Genomic DNA, 25,771 nt, shown 5'->3' on the forward strand with positions numbered 1-25,771 from the left:
TTACACTTTTTATTCTTTTCCTATCTCCTTTTCCCCCAATCCCTAGCTTTGACGAGATGAATTCCCACAACTGTTTCTGAATATTTCACTAGAAATCCTTCCAGGTCTATAATAAGGGTCCTTATGAACGTCCCAGAAGTCTCCACACGATAACATAATACCATATTTTATTAGGTGAACCCGGTAGAAATGCCAGTATTCAGTATTACTGACATCAGCTTTGGTGTGATAGATGCAGTAGTGGCTGTGGACACAGTTGTCCAGGGCAGAGAGTGGTGTGGAGGGAGAAAAGCGTGGTGGGAAGCCTTCTGGGCGCTAATATTAAAGAAACTTTGTGCGAAATAACTTAAGTAGGTATAATTTTTTATTGTGGGGTTCTTCTGAGAATTAAAATACCTGTAAAGAACCTGGCAGAAGGTAATTGCCAGTTATTTTAAATTAGTATTATTTATAACATGAACAATTTTTATTAATAATTGCTATTATAATTGTTGTTATAGAGGGATAACTGCAAATAACAGTGTGACCTCTGGCTAGTTACATCACCTTTCTAAGTGTTAGACTTCTCACCCAAAAATAGAGAAAATTATAGTACTTCCCTCGTATGTTTGTTATGAAGGTTCATTCATTTATTTCACATATTGACTGTAACGTGGAGACACAAGCTGACGGGTGTGTGATAAATGTGATTTGTTATTATCATCAATATTTGGTGATGATCATACTCGAAGTGAACTTGGAATATTCCCCAGAGGACGGGTGGTGTTTGAGTGAGGCACAGAGAGGGAGGATCAGAGGGAAATACAGGAGAAAGAGGAAGGAAACCAAAGCCTTTCGAAGGGGTCCCGAAACCTTGGTAAGAGAGAGGTTCAAAAGGGAGAGAGGGGTCCATGGCCCGTCCCACCGAAAGATGCATCAGGATGGAGGCAGGATCTGCTCACTGGATCTGCACCTGGGAGTCCTGGACATTTTAGGAGGAGCAGTTGTAGCAGCCGAGGGGCCAAGAATTGGGCTGGGAGATTGGGTGGTGTGAAGGGGAAGGGAGGGAGGGAGGGAGGGAGACGGTAGGGAGAGTCAGGGATGGAAACTCAGAGAGAGTTAAGGGTTTGCGGTGGGGGGGGGATGGCGGGGTGTGAGTGAATGTGTGTGAGTGTGTGATGTTTTCCCTGGGAGACAGTTAAGAGTGGAGGGAGACGGTAGGGAGAGTCAGGGATGGAAACTCAGAGAGAGTTAAGGGTTTGCGGTGGGGGGGGGATGGCGGGGTGTGAGTGAATGTGTGTGAGTGTGTGATGTTTTCCCTGGGAGACAGTTAAGAGTGGTGGGAGGCTGAGGACGGTTTTAAGTACAGGCTTTATTATTATTTCGGTACAGCAAGGCCAGCAGATCAGGAGAGGACCACCATCACAAAGGCAGTTTGTTACTCTGGAGGCCAGGTCAGGGGAGAGTTGGGGGGTGACGGAGACACCCCACAGCATGGGGGTGGCTACACGGGGAAGCACCTGGGTTGGTCACGAGGGGAAGTGTGGACAGGAGCTTTTATCTGCAGGAAGAAAAGGGCGCGCAGGGTAAGCAGATCTGGGACTGGCTAGTCTGAATCATTTCAGCCGTTCCGGGGGCCTAGGGACTGTGCCTCTTGTCTGATGCCAGGCCCTGGCGTGACTAGGACTGGTGGACAGTGGAATGTCAGGGCCCAAAGGAACCTGAGAGCCAGTGAGGAAGGCGTGGGGTGTGGGCTCTGGATTGGATGGTTTGCATATGAAAGACATTCCAGCAGGTGAGCTGTTTACAGTCTCTGGAAGTTGACTAGCCCTGGGCCTGGCTGTCTCTCCAGGGTCAGCAAGGCCCCAGAAGTCAAAGCATCAGAAAAACAGAAAATAAAAGTTAAACTACAAGAATGGGCAGCATTGTGTGGGGCCCATGACACTTGACCAGCCTCCTACAGGAGCTGTGAACATCAATCCACGATCCACACACACAAGGGAAAAACTAGGGGAGAGAGGCCCAGTGACATGGCCATAGTCAACCAAGGAAGCAGAATCCCACCCCCTTTCCTCTGACCATCAGCCTTCCACTTTCCAGTGCCCACCCCTACTCTGCCCCACAAAGGCTGCCACACAACGTGTGCTAGGGCTTGAGGTAATTCGTGACGTTTTTCTTACATGGTTATACCGTAGGACGGAGAGTGTGCATTTTCCGAGCCCAACCATTCATAAATGGTACACGTCCTGGGATAGCTTGTCAGTGAACATATTACAGATTTTAAATGAAGCGCATATTGACAGCTGTGGTACGAAGTAGACGGTTCTTGGACCCGTTAATTTGAATCACTTTGAGAAGGGAGGGACTTTGTGGCTTTAAGCATCAATATTCTGGCTGTAGATAAAACGGAAGCATCTGGCCAGAAGGTAAGAACCTCAAAGGACTCACGACTCAGGACAGAGAAATAGTTCATTAAATTATGATGTACAGTATTAGTTATCTAGGTCGTTATAACTGAGCTTTAAAATATTAAATATGTATAATTGGAATGAGCAAGTGGCTAAATTGATTTTGAAATCTTCTTTGCATGTTTTTTAATGAAGATTGGTTGATATACATTGGTGGCTCATTTTAAAAATTTCAAAGAATTCATGAAATTGGTTAAATTTGTTTGCCAATTATTATCTTAACAGCTTCAAGTAATTTTTTTTCTCTGTGATGGTTCCCTTCACCAACCTTATTTTGGCTTACGCTTCAGAAAAATACTAAAATTTTCAAGTTACTGCAAAGCAATAATTTTGTTTTATGATTTGAAACATGAATGTTAAAATTTCTCCTTTGGGGATTAAGGGATTTTATAACAGCCGTACCCAGAAATGGGCACAAATATGCCTTCTGTGTGTGTTAGCCTGTGAATGCCATGGCCAAGGCTCCCTTTCTGCTGCCTGCCATCCTGAGACTGGACTCTGTGACTGCAAACCACACGTGACCGGACAGCAGTGTAACCAGTGCCTGGTAAGACGCCTCCTGGTCGTTACATACAATGAACGTGTGTGTCAGTGTTAATGTCTATAAATGATGCCTTAACTGGTTCAAATGAAATGGAATCCCGACCACCAGAAAGAGCAGGTTCCTGCAACATGGCTGGTGAGTGCTATGCGGCCCTATCTGGAGAGTATGTATTCGGTTTACAGAGCAGTGGAATGATGTCAAGAACACTTTGTGAATCAATGACACGTGCAGTTGTTGATTTGGGAAATGTTCTGGTAGATACTAGCCACTTACTAAAATGTATTTTGTCTTCCGTGGCTCTGCCCCCGTGAAACAGCACGGCTACTACGGGTTGGACACGGGGCTCGGGTGCCTGCCCTGTAACTGCAGTGCGTCGGGCTCCCTGTCGGACGACTGCACAGAGGAAGGCCAGTGTCGCTGTGTCCCAGGTGTAGCCGGGGAGAGGTGTGACAGGTGTGCCCGCGGCTTCCATGCCTACCAGGACGGTGGCTGTACACGTAAGCTCCTGAATTCAGTGTCTGAGACTTTATTGTAATTCCCAGACTTTCCTTTGAGCTCTCCTTTGACTTCTGTCTAATTCTAAGTTCCTTTACATTCATTTTTCTGAACATGTAGGATTTCATACCTTTTTTCTAGTTCCTGATCCCTATTCTGGGTAAGTCCACAAGCCTTGGTCAGGCTGTACTAACTGTGTGAGCTTAGACTAATTACTTAACTTTACTTAGCTTCGGTCTCCTCATCTGTAAAATAGAGAAGTCGATTATTCCGTCCATCCAGGAGTTACCGTCAAGGTTGTACTTAAAGTCCTTAGCGTGGCGATTGGCAAACAAGTGCTCGGTAAGTGTTAACTCTCTGTTCTCCCCACCTGTGGAGGCCTTTCCCGGTCTTTTCTCTATTTCTCCCACTGTGCCCTTATTATCTCTCAGCCAGGAGCAACTCTCCACAAGGAGGGGCATTCACCTCCCGTGAGACACGGCGGGGTGCTGGGGATCACGAGTTTTCTTTCAGGAGCTAGAAGAGTGATTGAGATTATTTAACACAAGGGAAATAACTTGCAGCATCAACTCTGACCCCTTCGGTTGACCCCGACGGTCCTGATCTGTAACAACACCCTGTGTCTCTGTTGTAGCCTGTGACTGCGCTCACACTCAGAACACCTGTGACCCAGAGTCAGGGGAGTGTGTCTGCCCGCCTCATACTCAGGGTGCGGCGTGCGAGGGGTGTGCGGACGGACACTGGGGCCACGACCTGGAGCTCGGATGCCAGGTGTGCACTGTCACCTGCCCATTTTCTCAACTGAGAATTACTTTGCTGTGTCAGGTTTCATTCTTCTTCTTTTATCTATTCGCTTGATTTTAACCTGTTGAATAGCTTGATGGTTTCTATTCAAAACTCAGGACCGATTGTAGGAATCAAAGTGGAAGAAGCAGCATCCTTAAAATACAATATTCTAAGTTTTCTTCAAGAGTCTAGCTGTGGAATTGCTGGTTAGAAGATCAAAAATTTATTTTGGTGCCCTTTAAATATATTCTGCAATATATGCTATCTTCCAGGAGAAAGACCTAAATCACTTTATTGGGGGTGGGGGAGGTATGTCCGATCTTCAACGGTTCTGTTTCTCTATGTCACTTTTGTCGGTTAAACTTAGACTTTACATTTTGAAAACAGAGGGAGCGTTACTGGACTTCTAAAATCATTTTGCTGGACTGCTTTGACCTATTAAGTAGATTGAATTTCAGGCCACGGTTGTGGCCCGGCCTGCATGTGTCACAAAGGTTCACTAACGTCCAGCAGCATAAGTCCTGGCCTCTTGATGGCTTGTGGCAAAGTGAGTCCATATGGCAATAGTGAGAGCGATCCATTTGTTTGTATAATCTCCCCACGTTTAGTGTTTTCCTGTAATCCCCATATGTGTACATTATGAAAATATGAAAGCTGCCTTTTTATTTATTCAGTATTTTTCGTGCAGGCCTGCAATTGCAGCAGCGTGGGGTCAGCCAGTCATCAGTGTGATGTGCTCACTGGCCATTGCCAATGTAAGCCTGCATTTGGTGGACAGACCTGCCACCAGTGCTCCCTGGGGTACAGAGACTTTCCGGACTGTGTGGCCTGTGACTGCGACCTGAGAGGGACACTGGCCGACACCTGTGGCCAGGAGCAGGGTCTCTGCAGCTGTGCCCCGGAGACCGGAACCTGCTCTTGCAAGGTACTGGCGCCCGATTCCACTTCCTCCCTCCCTCCCACTCGCCATTCTGACTTCGGGGCTTTAACTATTTAAATAAGCACTTGGGTTTTAGACGCTTCTCATAATGAGTTTGCACCACCTTCTGGGTCTGGGTTTAAATCCTGTGTATGCTCTTCTGGAATGATGGATGATTCTTTAGAAGGAATTTGTACTGTTAATTACAAGTGTCAGATGATGGGACTGATTTGAAAAACACGCTGAGTTTTCTATCATGTGTTTCAGTTGTCTGAGTAGCCTATCTGTCTTGAATATACAGGTAAAATAGATAACACAGGGCTTCAGGAAGTTTTGTGATTCTATACCTGGTAAGTAATTATTCTCCTTTGCGTGCTGGCCAGACTAGAGGACATGTGTGTTTATTATTTTCCCAGGAGGTTAGATTTCAACATCATACTTAAGTCCGTGTATTTCCTTTCGTCTTCCCGTTGTGCTTTGTTATTAGAAGGTCCTTGGCCATCTTCTCTGTTCCTTTCCCAGGGTCTGAGAGATGGAATCCTGGTTGATTAGCGGTGGGGGAGGAGGAAGGGGAAACTCATGTGGCTGCGGGGTAACGGGAACATCAGTGGACGTGTGCTTGGTTCATCACATCTGTGGTAGCAGTTCTCACCACGGATGGTCAGCACAGGAGGACCTGCCCTAATAATATCTGGCCCGTGGCTCTCCACCTGACTGGTCACCTGGGACCTCCAAGAGGATCCGGGCCCACTCCTGGAGACTCACCGGGGAATATGCATTTTCCAAAAGCTTCCAAGACGATTCTGATGATCAGCTGAGTTGGGGAATCACTGAGTCTGAGAGAACTGATGCTCAGAGAGGTTAAGGAACCAGCCTGAGGAGCAGCTAGTTAGCCATGTTTGTTCATCCAAAGTGATTTTTGTGTTTTTTTCCCATTTCTGTTTGTTCATAAACCGTGTCTCTTTTTTTCAGGTAAAAATGAGTCTGTCACTTTGTCCCCTTTAGGAAAATGTCATTGGCCCTCAATGCAGTGAGTGTCGAGCTGGCACCTTTGGTCTGGACGAGGCGGACCCTCGGGGGTGCACCCCGTGCTTCTGCTTTGGGCTGTCACAGCTCTGCTCAGAGGCCGAGGGCTACGTGAGGGTGCCGGTGGGTTACACACGCAGATCGACGTTCTGTTCGCAACCCTCTACCCTTGGGAGTTGGGTGAGGGTGGGAAAGGCAGCCAAGTACTTACATTAAACTTTGCTCTTACTGCATCAGGAATTCTAGGAAGCTGATTTGGGTTAGTCGGGAATCAGAGGTCTGCTTCTGCTGTCCAGGAAGTAAATAGAACAGGAACCTGGGCATCAGTGTTGCTCTGTGCTAATCTGTCTGCAGCCTTAGTCGGAGTGAAGAGTAAAGTCTCAGCAGCCTCCTTCATGTAATTGAACCTGGCCCAGTATAGGAAGAGTTTGACCCTAAATGCAGTGGTTTAAAGGCACTTTCAGTTCATTTTAATCCAGGTGTTTAAATTGAAAAGAAAAGTCTTTCTTACTGCTGTTTTAATAATGAAGCTGTCTCGTCTGAAACAGTGGAAGAATCTGACGGTCAAAGGTGTGATGTCAATTCACATTCTAAAGTGGCTTTGTCCTCCCCTCCGTGACTAGGTAACGCTGGGCTCAGATCAGCCTCTTCTGCGTGTGGTTTCTCAGGGTAACCTCAAGGGTACGACCGAGGGGGTGTATTACCAGGCCCCTGATGTCCTCCTGGATGCCATGACTGTCAGGCGGCATGTCCCCACAGAGCCGTTTTACTGGCGGCTGCCCGGGCAGTTTCAGGGAGACCAGGTGAGACGTGCACCCAGCCTCCAGCCATCCACATTTCCTGGGTGCACTTTGAAATCACAGTGGCCTGGGTTGGCCTATTGCTAACTGGAGTCGTTATGAATCTCCTCTTCTAACTGGGGATGGAAAAGGTTAACACTTGTAAAAATCCCCCAGATGAATGGCTCTTTAAATTTCTCCATTAATTTTGAAAGTCTTTTAAAGTTCAAAACATATTCTTTTTCTTCTTAAAGCAGTCATTCGACAAACATTTATTGTTTTTACTAATAGAGGCTCAATGCAAGCTTGGGAGCTATGGCCCGAGAGGGTCTTCTCAAGAAATTGGCACTCCTTTTGGGGCAGGGGTGACAGAGACTTGAAGGCATCATACGCATCTTTGTTTATATAAATATAGCAGTCTGTATATGAATTCAGCCTGATTTTTAAAACTTGAAAATATGTGCTCTGATGGCTATACATAATTTTTAATTCAAAGGAGCTTGAAAGTAATTACAATGACTGTTTTGTTACTTTGGAGCTTACCTTTGTTAGTATCATCAAGAGGAAACATTGGGAGGTGATGGCTGTGGCTGTGGCTTTGGTCATGGTGGTCCCATGGGTGTATACTTATCCCCAAACCCATCAACCTGTATACAATACATAAGTACAGCTTTTTACAGCCGATCACACCTTCATGATGCGATTTTTAAAACTTTTGAAGGATCGCTTACTTAGGAACGATAGCCTGGGTCAATTGAACGATCCATAATTAAGTAGAATTAGAAGGAAATTCATACCAGACAACGTATTCCACCCATGTGATGTATTTTTAAGACACAAGATTTCTTTCAAATGGCAGCAGGCTTATGATAAAATAATTTTAAACCAGTGCTATGCCAGAGAAGTAAACAACACTGTACTCTTCGACAGCTCATGGCCTACGGCAGCAAACTACGGTACAGCGTGGCCTTCTATTCTTCCAGTGGGATCGGCACCTCCAACCTGGAGCCTCAGGTGCTCATCAAAGGAGGCCGGACCAGAAAGCAAGTCATCTATGTGGACGCGCCCGCCCCCAAGAACGGACTGAGACAAGAGCAGGAAGTGGGGATGAGAGAGGTGACGGAGCACTGTTTTCACACAGGCCCCTCGGGCTGGGAACTCTGCTCTGCATGCAATGAAATCATGAAGCTGCTGTAATAGAGAGTGAAGAAGAAGGCTTTGGGGCAAAATTCCAGTGGGTTTAGCAGAACTTCTACAAAGATTCAAATTTCACATTCTCAAGAAATGTATATTAGGCTTATGTTAATTTAGTGCAAATTGCATCTTAAATCCTTTATCGTGGTACACAAGTTTCAACCTGTATGGATATGATGGTCTGGAGTCTTTGGCTGCCCTTGAATTTGGAAAGTGTGGATTCCTCCCTCCAGCAGATGTTTACTGACTGTCCTCTGCGTGGCTAGCACTGCCAGAGGTGATGTGAGGCCATCGATAAATGAGATGGTGCGGCTGCCATCCCTGGGAGGTGACACGAGAGCTTCCTCACTTAAGCTCCGTGTCACTTAGAACTGGGCTCACTGCTGGAGAAATTTCTGAAGGAATTAAGTTCATATGCCTCTGAACATCTGTACCCTGAATTTAATTCAATGTGCTTCTCGTCCACAGAATTTTTGGAAATACTTTAACTCTGTCTCTGAAGAACCTGTCACACGCTCAGATTTTATGTCTGTTCTTAGCAACATTGAGTACATCCTCATCAAAGCATCTTATGGCCAAGGATTACAGCAAAGCAGGTACTTGGAAACTTCTAGAAGTTTCACAATATTTTCCTTATTTGAAAGCAAACTGAAGGGATTTGATTCACTTTACCCCCATTACCTCCTATCTTTTTTTTTTTTTTTTTTGCTGTACGCGGGCCTCTCACTGTTGTGGCCTCTCCCGTTGTGGAGCACAGGCTCCGGACGCGCAGGCTCAGCAGCCACGGCTCACGGGCCCAGCCGCTCCATGGCACGTGGGATCTTCCCGGACCGGGGCACGAACCCATGTCCCCTGCATCGGCAGGCGGACTCTCAACCACTGCGCCACTAGGGAAGCCCCCCTCCTATCTTTAATATCATATATATTTCTGTCCCTCACCAAAACCTTATTAAATGTTAATATTATTATGAAATATGTGAAAAGTGACATAAATTATCCATCTCCTGTATTAATGTGGATATAACATGTAAGTACATAATGGTGATATCTTCTATGTAAACAACAAAACAGTTCTGCTCTTTTCTGCCCTTAAACTGCAATGCCCATTTCTCTGTCACAATGCATCAAGAATGCTGTCCCCTGCTCATGTAGTACTAATCCCATAAAGAAGGCCACCTAGGTTATGGCCAAACTAGTACTTCGGATTCTTTGAGGTGTACTTTCTCTAACATTATATTGAAGTTCTAAAATTTTGGCTGCGGACCTTCCCTGTATAGTGACTCATGTGCTTTTAGTGTGTTTTTACCCAGTTCCTTTACAGCTGTGAGTAGGAACTACTCTCAAACTGGCCGGAAGGCTCTGGTTTCATATATGTGCCAACGTTATCCTGTAACGTACTGTCTCAAGAAAGTGTCTTTGTAAATATTAGTGTCTCCTCTCACATTTCTTAACCCAACGGTTTCACAGAATCTCAAATATTTCTATGGAGGTTGGCAGAAAGGCTGAAGAGTCGCACCCCACGAGGGAGGTGGCATCCCTTTTAGAGAAGTGTCGCTGTCCTCCTGGCACAGCTGGACTCTCATGTCAGGTAGGGAGACTGTGGTTAAACTCCGTTTCCTGGTTTGGGGTTGAAATATGCTTGTTACAGCAGCTCCGAGTGATGAAGAGAACTGTGTGTCTCTATGACGTCATTTTTGCCTTTTAAAAATTACTTGTGGTAAAATAGGCATAAACATAAAACTTCACCATCTTGACCATTTCTCAGGTGTACAGCTCAATAGCGTTAAGTACACTCACACTGCTGTACAACCAATCTCCAGAATTCTTCATCTGGTAAAACGGAAACTCTGTACCCAGTAAACACTAACCCCCCTAGGCCCTCCCCCAGTCTCACCCTTCTACTTTCTATCTCTATGAATCTACTACTGTAGGTCCCTCATGTAAGTGGAATCATGCCGTATTTGTCTTTTTGTGACTGGCTTATTTCACTTAGCATGATGCCCTAAAAATGGATCCATGTTGTAGCATGTGTCAGAATTTGCTTCCTTCGTTTTTTTCTTTTTTTTTTTTTAATTAATTAATTAATTTTTGGCTGCGTTGGATCTTCATTGCTGCACGCGGGCTTTCTCTAGTTGTGGTGAGCGGGGGCTACTCTTCATTGCGGTGTGTGGGCTTCTCATTGCGGTGGCCTCTCTTGTTGCGGAACACAGGCTCTAGGCATGCAGGCTTCAGTAGTTGTGGCACACAGGCTCTAGAGCACAGGCTCAGTAGTTGTGGCTCACGGGTTTAGTTGCTCAGTGGCATGTGGGATCTTCCCAGACCAGGGCTCAAACCCATGTCCCCCTGCATTAGCAGGCGGATTCTTAACCACTGCGCCACCAGGGAAGTTCCTTGCTTCCTTCTTAAAGCTGAATAATAGTCCATTGGATGGATGGACCACATTGTGTTTATCCATCCATTCATCAGTGGACACTTGGGTTGCTGTCGCCTTTGGCTATTGTGACTAATGCTGCTACAAACATGGGTGTACCAGTATCTCTCCAAGACCCTGCTTTCAGTTCTTGGGGTTTATACCCAGAAGTACAATTGCTGGATCACACGGTAACTCTGTTTTCAACTTTTTGATGAACCACCATACTGCTCCACAGTGCCACACCTTTCTAATTCCCACCATCAAAGCACAAGGCTTCCTGTCTATCCATACCCTTGCCAACATGTTATCTTCTGGGTTTTTTTTGTTTTTTTGTTTTTTTGATACTAGCCATCCTAATGCGTGTGAGCTGGTATTTGATTTGCATTTCCATGATGATTAGTGTTACTGAGCATCTTTTCATGTGCTTGTTTAGTCATTTGTGTTTCTTTTCTGGAGAAGTGTGTATTCAAGTCCTTTGCGCATTTGTTAATCAGGTTTCTTTTTCATTTCCTTTGCTTTTGCATTCCCTCAGGACTGCGCACCTGGTTACCACAGAGGGAAGCTTCCAGAAGGCGATGGCAGGAGACCGCGCCCTCTGCTGGCTCCCTGTGTACCTTGCAATTGCAACAAACACAGTGACACCTGTGACCCTGAAACGGGGAAGTGTCTGGTATGCTGGTTTGTTTGGGTCCTTGCCTGATGCTTAGAATTAGAGCAGGCCCTGAGCGTCTACATTTCCAGTTCGAGGTCATACAAGCTTCTTGATTTAGGGAGAGTTTAAATTTAGCTAAATGTAAGATATACATATATTTCCTTCAGAAAAGTCTAGCTAAGTGGTCTGATATTGTTGGTGGAAATTCTCTTATAAATTTTTCTTCCTTGAATCTGTTTATGGACATCCGTTGGGAATTAGTCAAGTGTCTCTTGTTTTTACTTGCCGTACTGGTGGTTGTAGTCAAAGTACATGAGAACTTTCTGTCATAGAATTTGAAGGGTCACTTGGAGGTTTCAAAATGAGTTAATGGCGAAGTTGAAAATGTGTTTCTCTGTGTAAAGTGATGCCCTCTCCTGGCATTTGTTAAAAACTCCATGTTGCCCTGGATGTCTTAGTGTGCATTTGTTTCCTGGCCACCTACCCCTAGGCCGTCAGGGACACAAGGAGAGTTCTGACCACTGCAAAGGACCAAGTGATCCAGACAGAAGTCTTGTGTTCCTGAGGACAAACTCTTGCATCCAGGGTTTTCCTTAAGCCGACGAGACCTTATTGATAACATAGAATAACCCTATATTCTTTCCCTACTCATGAAACCTCATTCTTGCTGATAGCTCATGTGGGAACATTGGTTCCTTGTCTAAATTGTGCCAAGACTAACCTGCTTCAGGCAAAATAACTCACTGAAGGAAAATGAGCTCCCCACCAAGAAAGACACACCAAAGCCTTAGAGATCTTGGCTGTGGCCTAAACACAGGAACCAGGGTTCCCACACCAGATCCATCTTCTTCTTCTGTTTGGAAACATCTTACATATGTGGAATTTAAAGGCAATCTCCACTGGGAAAACTGTTAAACCATAGCAGTGCCCAGGTGAATTTAGAAGCTGAAGCACTGCGTGGTTCTCCTCAGTTAAAAAGATATGTGTTCACCCTGGCTGACTTCATTCTATATCTGGAATTAAAGAATTATTCCAGTCATTCAAGGTAAAATGGACTTCATGAAGATGCAGATAGCTGCAACACTGTTAAAAAATTTATTCATTCTAATCAGCTCACGCTCCAGGCAGAAGTAAAGTCCTAATACAGAAAATGAGAAAATCTCATTTAAGGATTTAAGGAGAATTGATTCAGGCAACTTCAGGTGAGATGTAATTAGCTAAGAAGGTCCCTTGGCCAATCACGGGGACAAAAGTCACACGGATATTTTGAGAAGTTAATTGGTTCTTACATGCTGCATCTTTCCTTGGTGCAGCTAACCACTTTGACAAGATTAGGTACTCCTAGGACATTAAATGATTCCCCTACCTTTCCTGACCTACCAGAACAAAGTTCTCAGGTCAGCGGCTGACCTGTCAATTTATACCCAGGAAAGAACACAGCCCACTTAACCCACAGTCGATTTCTTTTTTTTTTTTTTTTTTTTTTTAATTGCGGTACGTGGGCCTCTCACTGTTGTGGCCTCTCCCGTTGCGGAGCACAGGCTCCGGACGCGCAGGCTCAGCGGCCATGGCTCATGGGCCCAGCCACTCCGCGGCATGTGGGATCTTCCCAGACCGGGGCACGAACCCGTGTCCCCTGCATCGGCAGGCGGACTCTCAACCACTGCGCCACCAGGGAAGCCCCACCGTCGATTTCTTGAATCATCTATCCATTCACTTCTGCCCTCTCAACCCCCCAGTGTGATCACTGAACACCAACTAGGCACGAATCAGTGTGCTTCATATCGCTGTTTGGGTCCCTGTACATTTTAGATCCATATTTTAAGGCTCTGAAAGCTGGCCGCACTGGGTATATTTTCTATAAGAAGAATGTATCAGAATTTCTAGGTTGTGTCTGATGAATGCAATCTTATAATGAACGAAGGCCACAGAGCTGCCAATGTGTCCAGGATTTTAAAAATATGAAGAAAAATGCTCACCCTTCCTTGAGAATAAGAAAATGTCAATTGATATGAAACGTGGTAGTGCTGGGCTATTGCCAGATGAGAATGAGTTCTAACAGTTTCCCATTGTTTTCCTCTCCTTTTGAAACATGGGGCCCCAGAACTGCAGCCACAACACCGCCGGAGACCACTGCGATGTGTGCGCCCCCGGGTACTACGGGAAGGTGACCGGCTCGGCCAGAGACTGCTCTCTCTGCACCTGTCCTCATGGCCTCCCTGCCAGGTGAGCCCTGCAGGTGCACTGGCACGCCTGCACCACCCACTGCTGAAGGCGGGCTGCTTCCACTCTCAGCTTCACTTTCCAGGGTCTCCGCGTGATCTGTCTTAATGAATACTCTGCGTGTGTCGAGAAAGGCTAATTTTAAGAAAAAGTGTTCATTCTTCCAGCATTTGAAGAGAATCTTTTCAAAAGCAAAGTATCTGTGTGTTAGCTTTGAGTGTTAGAATGGAACCCATTAAAGAAAGGACTTTCAGGTTTTGTTTTATTGAAGACTAATTTTAGCCTCCAACCTATGGAACCAGTGTGCCTAGAGATGAATTGTTATTAATTTTATGAATAATGATATGAAGAATTCAGTTCCTGTTTAATGCAAGGGAATGGGGTTAGAATTTATACATGCTGATGTCTGATGAAGTGCAGAAATGCTGCATGGTAAGGAAATTGGGGCCAGGTTCTACCTCGTACTCATGATGCTTGTATAGAGTTACCTGAACACATAAAAGAACCAGAGATTTTAGGCGGGAATTGGAGTATCCGTGGGTCCTCTTTGGTTTCAATGAAGATTGTAATTCATAAATAACATTTCATTATTGCTTAGAATATTTGACAAGGCATTGAACATGTATAGATCAAATACCAACTTTTGGTATACTAAAATGAAGTTTTCCTTTTAATGTTCTAATCTTCTATCTTTTATTGTCTCCAAGTAAGTGTCACTTGACAGTGAATACCTAATGAGAGGTGCTGTGTAAACTTCTCCTGTAAACTATCAAGCATCCTAAAATTTATTGCTACTGCTATTTTTTGTATAAAACCTGTATATAAAGTTTGAATCATCAATTTCACTCATGTAATCTAAGCTATATGAATACTTGCATATGTGTAAAAGATGGGCATTGCTTGTACTCACAAGAAATTGGAGGGGGGCACTAAAATATCTACCTACACGGGATTGATTAAATACCTAGAGTGTATTGTGGTACATACCTAGAGTGAAATATTATACCAACACTGAGAAAAGAATAAGGCATTATCTATATGTACAGAATTGGAGAAATGGCCAATAGAATTATGAAACTGAGCATATGATGTGATGCCATTTTGGAAAACATTCATATCCGTATGTATGTCCATATCCACAGCTCCATAGCTATACGTGCCCAGAGAAATGTCTGGATGGGTGTTTTACACTTCTACTTTGCACAGTTCTACACTGTTTGTGTATTTTACTTCTTCAGTTTCAGAAAGTCCACACCATCCCCACAGCACACCCCCTACACACACACACACACACACACACTAATAAATTAGTACACTATCAGGAAGAGACGGTGAGAGTGTGAACGTTCCGTATGTGCTGTGCGTCTGAGAGGCCCCGAAAGACATGCTTTGTTTTCTACATATTTTGTGTTCTCACTGAAGTCTGTCCCTTTAGTGTTTAAGGCGGGAAAAAGGTCAGAAGTGAAGCAGGGCTCATAGCAGCCCTGTCACTCATGCTGGGAGCTTCTCTTACCGGCCAGATACCCCAGCTGTTTTTTTAGTGGTTTGCAGGTACCCAGCTGAGCCTCTGGTTGGTGATTTAAAATGTGGAGGCAGAGGTTATTGAGAAGAAGGAACACGCCAGAAGCTGAAGTCCCCGAGGAGGGGAGCAGCGTCTGAGTGGATTATCCAGTGTTTGATGCTCTGTCCTTTTGCTGCTGTAGCCCATCGCCCGACTCCCCACCTCTAGGTCCAGTTATCCTGAGATCCCGCCCTCTATCCGCTTCTTTCCCCTGCTGTTCCCTCTTGCCTCTCACTGCAGTCAGGTGTATCCCCAGCGCTGGTCCAGCTCCCTTCTCCCTGCTGTTCCGCATGTTTGCTCACGTGCAGCTCCCTCCAGCCACCTTTTCATCTAATAAGTCAGATAGTTCACGTACATCTCAGAACAAGCCCCTTTTCACCTGGGAAGCTTTCTTGTTTGGTGACTAATTCGTTGTCTTGTGTAAATCGGGCTGCATCCCCTCAGCACTCACATGGTTGTCACTGGACAGGCATCTGTGAGTATCTTCTAGATACAAGAGATGCAGCCGCTTGTATCGATTACGTGTTTATTTTCCTTTTTTTTTTTTTGCCCCAAAGAGTATAAGCTCTAAAACACTTGTCCAATTGTCCAGTGTAATCACTTATTTTTTAGAACAGTATCATGTACCCTAAGAGTAATGAATAAGTACCCTAAGAAAGATTTGAAGTTGTGTATCTGAAAATTCAAAAAAAATTCTTTTCTTCCAGTTTTAGTCCCACTTGTGTCTTGGAAGGTGATCACGATTTCCGCTGTGATGCCTGCTTCCCGGGCTACGAAGGACAATATTGTGAAAGGTATGTCACCTGCCCCTTTTATACGCATAGGACATATTCATGAAAGTGATCGGGAGCCCTTATCAGTTTGGATGTGCGCAATTGATAATGCAAAACGAACCCCCCCGGGGCATCAAGATAGGTAAATGCACTTCCTTGTGACCATCTCATCCTCCTCTCAGGAAATAAAATGCAGAAAAAGGTGAGTGGGCCTGTGTTCTCTGTACTTCATGTGGCAGAAGTGATTACTGTCCTTGGGAAGCTGCTCCGTGTATTTACTCACTGGTGTTGACCCTCCTGTCTGTCCCACGTGTCTCCTTCTGTAGGTGCTCCTTGGGCTACCGTGGGAACCCTCAGATGCCGGGTGGCACCTGCCAGAGGTGTGACTGCAGCCCGCACCGCTCTGTCCACGGTGACTGTGACCGCGGGTCTGGGCAGTGCGTCTGCAGGCCGGGGGCCACGGGGCTCCGCTGTGAGGACTGTGAACCAAGGCACATTCTGGTGGAGAGCGACTGTGTGTGTGGGTATCCCTCCTCTCGAGGACAAAAGATGGTTTCTCCTCTCAGGTGGTTTCCCGGTACCGTGCCCAGTGGCGTCGGCAGGATAGAGAAAGTCCTACTTTATTTTAACTAATCATAGATTCCTTTGCACCTGCCGAACTGAACTTGGTGAAGTGCATTTGGAGCCGAGGAGAAGGTTCTAGGATAACAGCATTTATCTCTCCGGCACTATCGGCAGCTCAGCAATGCCAGCTTCATAGTTCAGCTGGTTAATGTTCCCTCTAGTGGAGCCAAGGGTCATCAGAGCAGAGAGGACACCTTTGTGGCCGCTCATTTGTGTCACCAAATGTCACGTATGGCCTCAGCTCTTGTGGAATTTTTTTTTCGCCAGTTCTGATTTATTTGAATAGCAAGTACATGAGGTAGTGACCTTGGGGTGTCTCCTCAGTGGTTCGCGGGGAAGGTAGGGAGGAAGCAAGGTCAGGATCATGGCAGTGCAGAGCTCTCTTGCTTTTCTTGGTGTGTTTGTCATTAGCAAGACACATCCGTTACTTTCTCCACTCCCCTTCATTTGTACTTGCTGAAGGTGTCTGCAAACTATCTGAGGAAATCACAGACCAGGCCCTGACAGGACAGGCACTTGGAATTCATGGCCGTTGCTCCAAGTCAAAGATGGGCAAACGTGCTGTAAAGGTTGGAGCAGCGTTTCTGTGTGGCCCTGGGGAGTCACTAATGTGACCTGTGTCTGGGTGTCGTCATCTGAGAACGGGCTCGGGACCTGCTTGCTTCCTGAGGCACAGTTGCCGTAAGGATGAGATGGGATGAGTCCTCGGAAGCACTGTAGATGTTGTTATTACAGGATGCCGCGCGCACACGCGGGAAAACGTGCCGGCCGCTTTGCTTTAACTTGAACTTCCTCTACCCTGCAGCCTGTGACGATGAATGTGTAGGCCTGCTGCTGAATGACATGGACCATGTGGGTGACGCCATCCTCTCTGTGAACCTCTCCGGCATCGTCCCTGTCCCGTATAGGATTTTGTCAAACCTGGAAAATACAACGAAATATCTCCGGGTAGGTACTAGGAATACAGAGATAGGTAGAAACATGTGTCATGGGGAGGTGAAGAGTCGGCCTGAATGGTAGGGGTCATTTTCTCTGTCCACGCTCCCCATTGGTGCAGGAGCCTCAGTCCCAGTGTCCAGCGCTGGTAGGTGCCAGGGCTTCTTCCCCTGAACCTCACCGGGGACTGCATCATCCACATGATAACTCGTTTCACTGTGGGACAGCTCTAATTGGTCAAGAATTGATCCATAGATGCCTCCTTGTAGATTCTTCCTCTGTGTTCCTCTTTCTCCTGCCTTTTCGAATAAGACAAAGTCCACTCACCCCTGTTTATAACAGGTCTTTGGATAGGTGAAAACAGCTGACCTAATACAAACACAGAAAAGGAATCAGGATGGCATCTTCTTTAATGTGCTGAATGAAGATGAACTGTTTTCTGTCAGTGTATTATTCTTAACTGGAGTTGCAGGGCACAAAAGTTCCTCCTCCCTGGAAGACTATATGAAAATCTCTGAGGGTAAATCATAGTTTTATGTTTAGTTAAAATCTGTGTTTTGATCTGGGTCCAAAAGAAGGTGGGAAGGTAAGAAATTGACTTACTAGACAGCATTTTTTCATTCTAATTGGGAAAAAATGTGATTCTTAATTTGGCTTAAAGCCCTATGCATTAGAATTTGAGATATTTAATTCACTGTGTTATGCAGTAATGCCTGTGTGTGTGTGTGTGTGTGTGTGTGCACGTGCACGTGTGCGCACAGTGGAATCCAGCTGCTTCAGTGATCCACTCTTGTTAATCCCAGTCTTTTCTCTTTAGATATAATGGAGTTAAGAAAGGTTAGGAAACTCTAAGAGATGTTCCTATATTATTTTTCCTCAAATGGAATGAAATGTTTTGAAAGATACGAAAACAAAGGAAGGAAAGAAATGTTTACGTTTTCTTTTCCACTCACTATAGACACAGTCAGTAAGCACTACCTCTGTCAGTTTGGGCTCCAGCAGTACAACTATATTGCTTTTTACCACGTGAGATAAACACTTGATTTCAACTTTAACTCTTTTTGAGTGATCTTCCCTCATTTAAACTACCTTGTTAATTCCCTTAAATGACTTTTTATGTTTATGTAAAGTTCTCAGGAGTTTAAGGTTGTGAACCCTTCACTTTTTCTTATTTTCACTGTTGACCTACACTGCAATTTGGGCAAGTTGATAACTGTCTTGACCGTAAACAATAATCTAGCCCCTTCAAGTGTTGTTATAAGGTTTGAATAAAGTCATACAAGTCAAGAAATGAGAAGAGTGTTGGCATAAATTAAGCACCTAGTTGTTAGTAATTATAAAGGCTTTTCTTTACTTAATACTTTTGTATTTTAGCTTAGTAAGCGTTTTTTGAGGTGTTAGCAATGATAGTTAAAATTTATGTGACTCTACTGTTAAGTTCGGCCAGACTCACCCAGGAATTGCAGCAGTTCAGTTCTGCATAACCCACCAGACTTTAAATTCACATCTACATAGGAAATTCAGTGCAAAAGATGGCAGTATGGAACCATGTTGCTGAAGTCAAAACTTAAGTGAATGTGATTCATTTTATTTTTTAATGCAATTTCAAGGAAAGGAGAATTTCTTCCTATGAACAAAAGTAATAACAGGTGATTTTTAGTTAAGAACCAGAAGATTTATTTTGAAGCGTTATAATTTATTTTCTTCATTCTTTTAGGATTCTTTATTAAAAGAAAATATACAGAAAGAACTGGCAAAGATTCAGCTTGAAGGTGTCTCAGAACGAACAGAGGACCTGCAAAGGAAGGTAAGTTCTTCACGTAAAGGACCCGCTCCCCCACCCACCCCAGCCCTTGTGAGCCCTTGCCGGGGGCTGCCTGGAAGGTTCTGATCAGATCAGGGCAGCCTCTTCCTCCCAGGAGCTGTGCTCCAGCTACTTTGTGTTCAGATTGGTTCTGATGCCGCCAGCTTCTGTGCTTTAGTGGGAAGAGGCTCCTGATTTCACTTCTGCTGTCCTGTCCGCTGAGGGAGGAGTCGGGCTGCCACTTTACCATCACGTCTCATTTCCTCCTGTGAGCCAGGGGTGGGCGGCATGAAAAGATGGGGCTTCTTCCCTGTCCTGGATTCACTGCACATGGGGAGAACGGAGGTCCCCACCCCTGCCCCCAACACCAGCGCACCTCCTTGTGTGGTGTTGGCAACACTCAGGCTTCAGCCCTGTGCTTCTGATTTGTGGACTTTGATGTCAGCAGGGGGTTATTTATTCTGTTTAGCCCATGCCAGATGAATGGTTTCTAGTGACCAAAAAAGAATCTGCTCATTTGCAGATGGTGAGGGAGGCCTATTGCTAAACTTATAATTTTCACTCATGGATTTTGTGTGTGTGTGTGTGTGTGTGCACATGCACACACACACATAGATATGCATGTATGCACATTGATATGTGTATGATAGTGTATCTGTGTATATATGTATCTTGTCTCTGTCTCTCAACATCCGCACACGTATACAATCGTGCACCCTAAAATGTATTAGCCTGGCTCCTGTTAATTTAGAATTAATGATGATTTGGGAAGAGATTAAGGGTTTATGTGTGGGCTTTAAAGTAGCTCAGCAAGCAAACATTTGGTAAGAAGTGATAAGCTGATGAAAATAAATTCTTCTATCCATTAAAGAAGATTCTCTTTGGATTTTGACTAGAAAACACTTTTAGAACCATTCTGAGTTACTTCACATTCCTGGAAATTACATTTGTAATTTGTGAAACCTTTCTTTTCACAAATTAGAACATTCCTAATAAAAATAACAGCTGAGAGTAGCTCTCAGCCCCTGGACTGCTGGCCTAGCAGACATCATCCCATATAATCATCGTGGAGTCCTGTGAGGCAGTGTTATTATTACTCCAGGTTACTGATGAGGCTGGGAGGTGCTGAGTACCAGGTCTCCATCCTGGCAGAAGCAGGCCCGTTTGCCTAACTCTGTGTCTTAACTCCTTGACTAAGTTCTCACGGTCAATAGAAATTAATAAGATTTTACTTTCTAGGTTCTTCATATTTGGGTCCTAAAGTGAACATGAGGTCTTCACAATGGAAACACTGGGGGAGTCTGTGGCTTCATGGTCAATTAGGTTGCCTTTTAAAAAATAGACCATCTTTTCTCACACAGAGTAAGCAGTAAATCATTTCATGAATGACCTAGTCCACTTCCAACCCAACTGTTGACCTTAGCGTAGGTGATGATGTACATCACTCTGTGTTCTTCACTCTGTGTTCTAAAATATGTTTGTTGTTTAAAAGAGACAACATCTGGGGCTTCCCTGGTGGCGCAGTGGTTGAGAGTCCACCTGCCAATGCAGGGACACGGGTTCGTGCCCCAGTCCGGGAAGATCCCACATGCTACGGAGCGGCTGGTCCCATGAGCCATGGCCGCTGAGCCTGCGCTTCCGGAGCCTGTGCTCCGCAACGGGAGAGGCCGCAACAGTGAGAGGCCCGCGTACCGCAAAAAAAAAAAGAGAGACAACATCTGGAGTGCCGAAGTTTGCATTGTATTCAAAGTCAAACTAAACTGAGCCTTTATGTTCCATCAGCTGGACAGAGTGTTAACACGGAGGCAGCACGTGACCAGGGCCACCGAAAGAATCCTCGACGAGAGTCGCGACCTCCTGACGTTTACTGAGAAGCTGCAGGCAGACATCCAAGGTAGTGTCCTCGGAGCCTCGTCTGGCGGGTCTGCCTTCCTCGGTAGGAAAAGCTTATTCGCTTCACTCAGCACATGAGTAACCATGTCCTAGACTCCTAGACTGGACACCTGGAGCCTTCCCTGTGTCCACATCGTTGTCTTTCATTGAGAGTTTTATCTTGTAAAAAATGGATGTTTCCTTTTTTCTTTTCCACATTATGCCGTATACTTCGGTCCTTAGTATCAAGTAGATATGGTGCCTCCCCATCCATTATGAATTTGTCAAATGAACACTTTTTTAAAAAAATTAATTAATTTATTTTTGCGTGTTGGGTCTTCGTTTCTGTGCGAGGACTTTCTCTAGTTGCAGCGAGCGGGGGCCACTCTTCATCTCGGTGCACGGGCCTCTCACTATCACGGCCTCTCTTGTTGCGGAGCACAGGCTCCAGATGCGCAGGCTCAGTAGTTGTGGCTCACGGGCCTAGTTGCTCTGCGGCATGTGGGATCTTCCCAGACCGGGGCACGAACCCGTGTCCCCTGCATTAGCAGGCAGATTCTCAACCACTGCGCCACCAGAGAAGCCCCCAACACTTATTAAACGGAGCACATTTGCCGAGTGGTGAGCCGAGGTCCAACAACAGACCACGAGAGAAGATGAGATAGAGCAGTTGATTCCTCGGGGTGGTCCAGCCTGAGGAAGTAGCCAGCCCATCTCAAGGGGCCATGCGAGGTGGTCAAGGCAGGGTGCAGGCAGAGAGAGGGAGACAGGACCTGGAGCGCAGGCCTTTATTAGGGTTTGTGCGTGGAGTGCTTTGGGGTTCCTGGGCTAAGGCCAGATTGGCCAATCCAAAGCAAAAGAGCAGGGTTTTGGTAAGTCCCCGGGGACCTTATCTACAGGGCATGTAAGGGGAAGGTGCTGGGAGACAGGAAGACTGTCGATCACTAGGGCCATTGGAGAAGTCATATCGAGAACTTACATTTGCTTTGCCTCTGCAGCTGCATCTAGGGCATATGCTTGCATGAGGGGCCAGTGTTAGTTTAAGGTCCCTGCAGCCCGCTTAGCTGAATGAAATGGACACAGAGGCAGCAATACCACAGGGTAGCTTAGCTAAACTCTCGGCACCGTCTCTCTGCCCAGAACAGGAGTTGATGGGATTTGGAGCTTCAGTGTGGTCCCAAAGTGTGTCCTAATATCAGAGTAATTTACTCCCTACTCAACTGGGATGTCCCATCTGACCTGGCTTTTAGAATGCTACTGTCAAGTTTTTTGGCTACCAGAAATTCTGGCTTTTCTTTTTGGATTATGATGTAAGGGCATAAAAAGTATAGACTCCAATATGAATCAGACTTTATAGGGCAAAAGGTAAGGATATTATTAGAACAAATGACATGTTTTTTAAAAAAGAGTAGTATCAAGTATTGGTGGTTTGTTCCTGCAGTAAATATTACTGAGTGCTTCTACATGCAAATGTTCGTGCCAGGGGCAGGGAATGCTGCCGTGAGCATGGTAGGCACAGCCCCTGCCCTTACAGAGTTTATGGGTACTGGGGAAGCAGACATGAAATAAACCAGTAATCCCAAGTCCATGAGTGTTTTGACAGAGGATGTCCAGAGTGCATTGGGATATATGGGCTGACCTGGCCCAGCTAGAGGTTCAATCCAGTTTAGGTGAGCAGAGCAGGCCTTACTGGAGAAGGCTCTAAGTTCTTCCATTTTAGTACTGTCCATTTTTTTTTTTTTTTTTTTTTTCTCTTTTTTTCTTTTTGTGGTATGTGGGCCTCTCACTGTTGTGGCCTCTCCCGTTGCGGAGCACAGGCTCCGAATGCGCAGGCCCAGCGGCCATGGCTCACGGGCCCAGCCGCTCCGCGGCATATGGGATCCTCCCAGACCGGGGCACGAACCCGTATCCCCTGCATCGGCAGGCGGACTCTCAACCACTGCGCCACCAGGGAGGCCCAGTACTGTCCATTTTTGAGAGACTTATTCAATGATTGATAAATTTTCTCCATAGAAGTCATCGAAAGGGCAGCAACTCTAAATCAGACCTTGGATGAAGATGGCCAGTTACCCAGTTCTACTCTTCAGAATATGCAAAAGAACATTACTTCATTGCTGGAAATCATTCAGAAAAGGAATTTCCTGCAGTTGCACCAAAATGCCACCCTTGAACTCAAGTAAGTGCCTGAATACCATTCATGACACAACCCATTAGAGGTAGGAACTTGAAAGCTGAGGGGGAGGGAGGCAAGTGGAGGAGGAGAAGGAAAGGAAGCTCTCAGTGGGGCAGAAGGTCATAGGAGAAGAGCTGGGTGCTGGCCCCTCCGCAGGAGGAAAGCGTGATCCGTAGAATTTCTATCTTTGCTATTACGTCATAGGCTCGGTTTTTCTCTGTGACCCTGAAACAGCATTTCTACTTAGTGTGAACAAAAAAACCCTCATGATACTGTCTTTATTGAAGATTAAGTGTAATGCTGTAAACGCTCATGGAAGCAGACACAGGCAGTGGCTACCACTGAGACTGAACTCTAGGACAGTTGGCATCATGCCAGATTAACTTAGCTCGGTCATGCACACACTTTCATCAAAACCCATGATGTGAAATGACAGATCACAAAGAATTGTTAGATATGGCCACTAGGAGCTTGTGATTTGCTTTCAGGCTTTTTTCTTAGTATTTTCACACAGTAATTACTTGATGTAATAGCAAAGCTGTCTCTCTGGCAGGTTGTGATCAAGTCTTAAGTACTGGTTTAGTCACATAATACTCCATCAAAACTCCAGTCTCTATAGTGAGATGTTTAAACTATTTTTAATATATTTTGCTATTTTAAATAATGTTGTAATGAACAACTTAGATAAGAATCTTTTTCTGTATTTCACATTATTATCTTATCAGGGTACATGGTAAGGAGTGAAATCATTTAGCCAAAGAGTTTGCGTTCTGAGGATTCCCGACTTGCACTGCCAAATTATTTTCTAAAAGGTTTTTAAAAACAACATCCACTTCTACCAGCAGCACACAGGAGAGCTGAGCTTACATCTTTTTTCATCATTGAATGGGATTTTTGACATTGTTGTTCATTTGTTCTGTGAGAAACAAAAGGAGGAACTTACTGTCGCATGGGATTTGGAGAGGGGACTAGTCATCTAATTACCAGAACATTTGTTAGGGCGCAAGAAGGGCCCTGAGAGGACTATGGACTGGTCGAGGGGAGCTCAGAAGTGGGCGAGGACCCAGGGGATGGGGAAGGGGCTGCCGTCTATGGAGCACCCCTTCTGTGCTGGGCGGTGTGGACTTCACCCCTCATGGACTGCAGGTGCTCATCCCTGCCACCTTGTTAGGTGGGAAATATCCAGCTGGAGAAACTGAGGCCCAGAGAATATTAGTCACTTGCCCCACGTGCAGGACAGTATGGAATCTGGCTACACACCTAAATCGGTCTGACATTAAACCCCGTTATTTTCCAGCCTTAAACAACAGGAAGTACCACTTTAGACCCAGTCCATAGAAGATGGGTGGGTGGAATTTCGATGGTCAGCTCAGAGACCATGGCTGTGCACCTACACTAGATTGTAATCACCTCTCCCTGACCCAGCCCCTCCCTTCGCTGGATACATGGTGTGGGGACCCCACAGGGAAAGGCTCATACCTCCATGCAGGTGGTCCCAGGACCCTCCTGCAGTTGAGGCAGCCACCCCAGGGCACCCTGCTCTCTCTCCACCTTCCTCAGCTCCCCGCTGCCTCCTGGACAACATGTAAACATCACGTATTCATTCCAGCCTCCCTCTTCACTCACCATCTCCCCCCACCCACCCGGCTCCAGCTCATCCTAGGCTCAGGGTCCTCCCAGCGCCATACATGGTCCATCATCTCATTCATTCTCTCCCTCGGCTGCACATCTCTCCCGTGGACGGAGAATCCCTGCAGATCCCAGGAGTCATTTTGCAGGGGTCCTCCCCCCACCAGTACCTTCCTCAGTCATGTCATGTGGTCAGTAAAGTGGATTGAGCTCACAGGTGGCCCGCATTGTGCTAGGACTTGGGGACACAAAAGAGAACAATAAAGCCTTTTTGCCCACTAGGAGCTCATAGTCCAACTGGGAAAAGTTGACTTTCTGAGTAGCAGTTGAGAGGAAGGGGAGAAGGCAGGGGGCCCTCTCCCCACCTGTGCCCCCTGACCCTCATCTCATCCCCACTAGGCCCTCCTCCTGTCACCCTTTCTCTGTCATTGTAGCTCTTCTATTTCTATTTGGAATAAAGTTATTAATAAGATTCTTGATCTCTCTCTTTAATTTGTAAGTTAAATTATTACTACTGAGACATTTAAAAAAGATTTTTAAATGCATTCTCAGGCCTCCACTTTCTTCCATAGATAATCCCTGTATCTAAGTCATTTCAAATTTCATGGATTATTTTAGGAATTATTTCTCAGCCTTTTTATTATAATTCTTAGAACATTGATAATTTATGCTGAAGTATGGCAATCCTGTAAGTGAGAGTACTTAGCATACAACCTAGTTGCTTATCGTGCGTGTGTCAGGGTCCTCAAGGCCACCTCCACATTCAGAGTTTCACCAGGACTCCCGTGACTCAGGGCTGAGATTTCCTAGAGCGGCGTATTAAGGATGCACCGCTGGGTCATGAGGAAGATGCAGGGGAGCTGGGAGGAGCCCATGCAGGCTCCCCACACTCTCGCCATCCCAGGAGGGACCACGGAGCAC

The 25,771-nt window shown here is 45.6% G+C and overlaps 1 protein-coding gene across 1 annotated transcript in view; it reads left to right on the top strand.

The window, feature by feature from the left end:
* The window catches only part of LAMA1 (laminin subunit alpha 1), a 132,193-nt gene that overhangs the window by 60,445 nt on the left and 45,977 nt on the right, over nucleotides 1–25,771 (top strand). Inside the window, exons 22-38 of the mRNA XM_060118355.1 lie at nucleotides 2,888–2,994; nucleotides 3,308–3,488; nucleotides 4,121–4,257; nucleotides 4,961–5,197; nucleotides 6,197–6,340; nucleotides 6,841–7,020; nucleotides 7,927–8,112; nucleotides 8,659–8,786; nucleotides 9,658–9,778; nucleotides 11,136–11,273; nucleotides 13,360–13,481; nucleotides 15,747–15,833; nucleotides 16,139–16,332; nucleotides 17,242–17,384; nucleotides 19,090–19,179; nucleotides 20,959–21,070; nucleotides 23,062–23,224. Coding sequence (XP_059974338.1) covers nucleotides 2,888–2,994; nucleotides 3,308–3,488; nucleotides 4,121–4,257; nucleotides 4,961–5,197; nucleotides 6,197–6,340; nucleotides 6,841–7,020; nucleotides 7,927–8,112; nucleotides 8,659–8,786; nucleotides 9,658–9,778; nucleotides 11,136–11,273; nucleotides 13,360–13,481; nucleotides 15,747–15,833; nucleotides 16,139–16,332; nucleotides 17,242–17,384; nucleotides 19,090–19,179; nucleotides 20,959–21,070; nucleotides 23,062–23,224 — 2,470 coding nt within the window. The remainder of the gene's footprint in view (nucleotides 1–2,887; nucleotides 2,995–3,307; nucleotides 3,489–4,120; nucleotides 4,258–4,960; nucleotides 5,198–6,196; nucleotides 6,341–6,840; nucleotides 7,021–7,926; nucleotides 8,113–8,658; nucleotides 8,787–9,657; nucleotides 9,779–11,135; nucleotides 11,274–13,359; nucleotides 13,482–15,746; nucleotides 15,834–16,138; nucleotides 16,333–17,241; nucleotides 17,385–19,089; nucleotides 19,180–20,958; nucleotides 21,071–23,061; nucleotides 23,225–25,771) is intronic.

The sequence above is a fragment of the Mesoplodon densirostris genome, chromosome 15, assembly GCF_025265405.1.
Source record: "Mesoplodon densirostris isolate mMesDen1 chromosome 15, mMesDen1 primary haplotype, whole genome shotgun sequence".
In the NCBI taxonomy this organism is placed as follows: domain Eukaryota; kingdom Metazoa; phylum Chordata; class Mammalia; order Artiodactyla; family Ziphiidae; genus Mesoplodon; species Mesoplodon densirostris.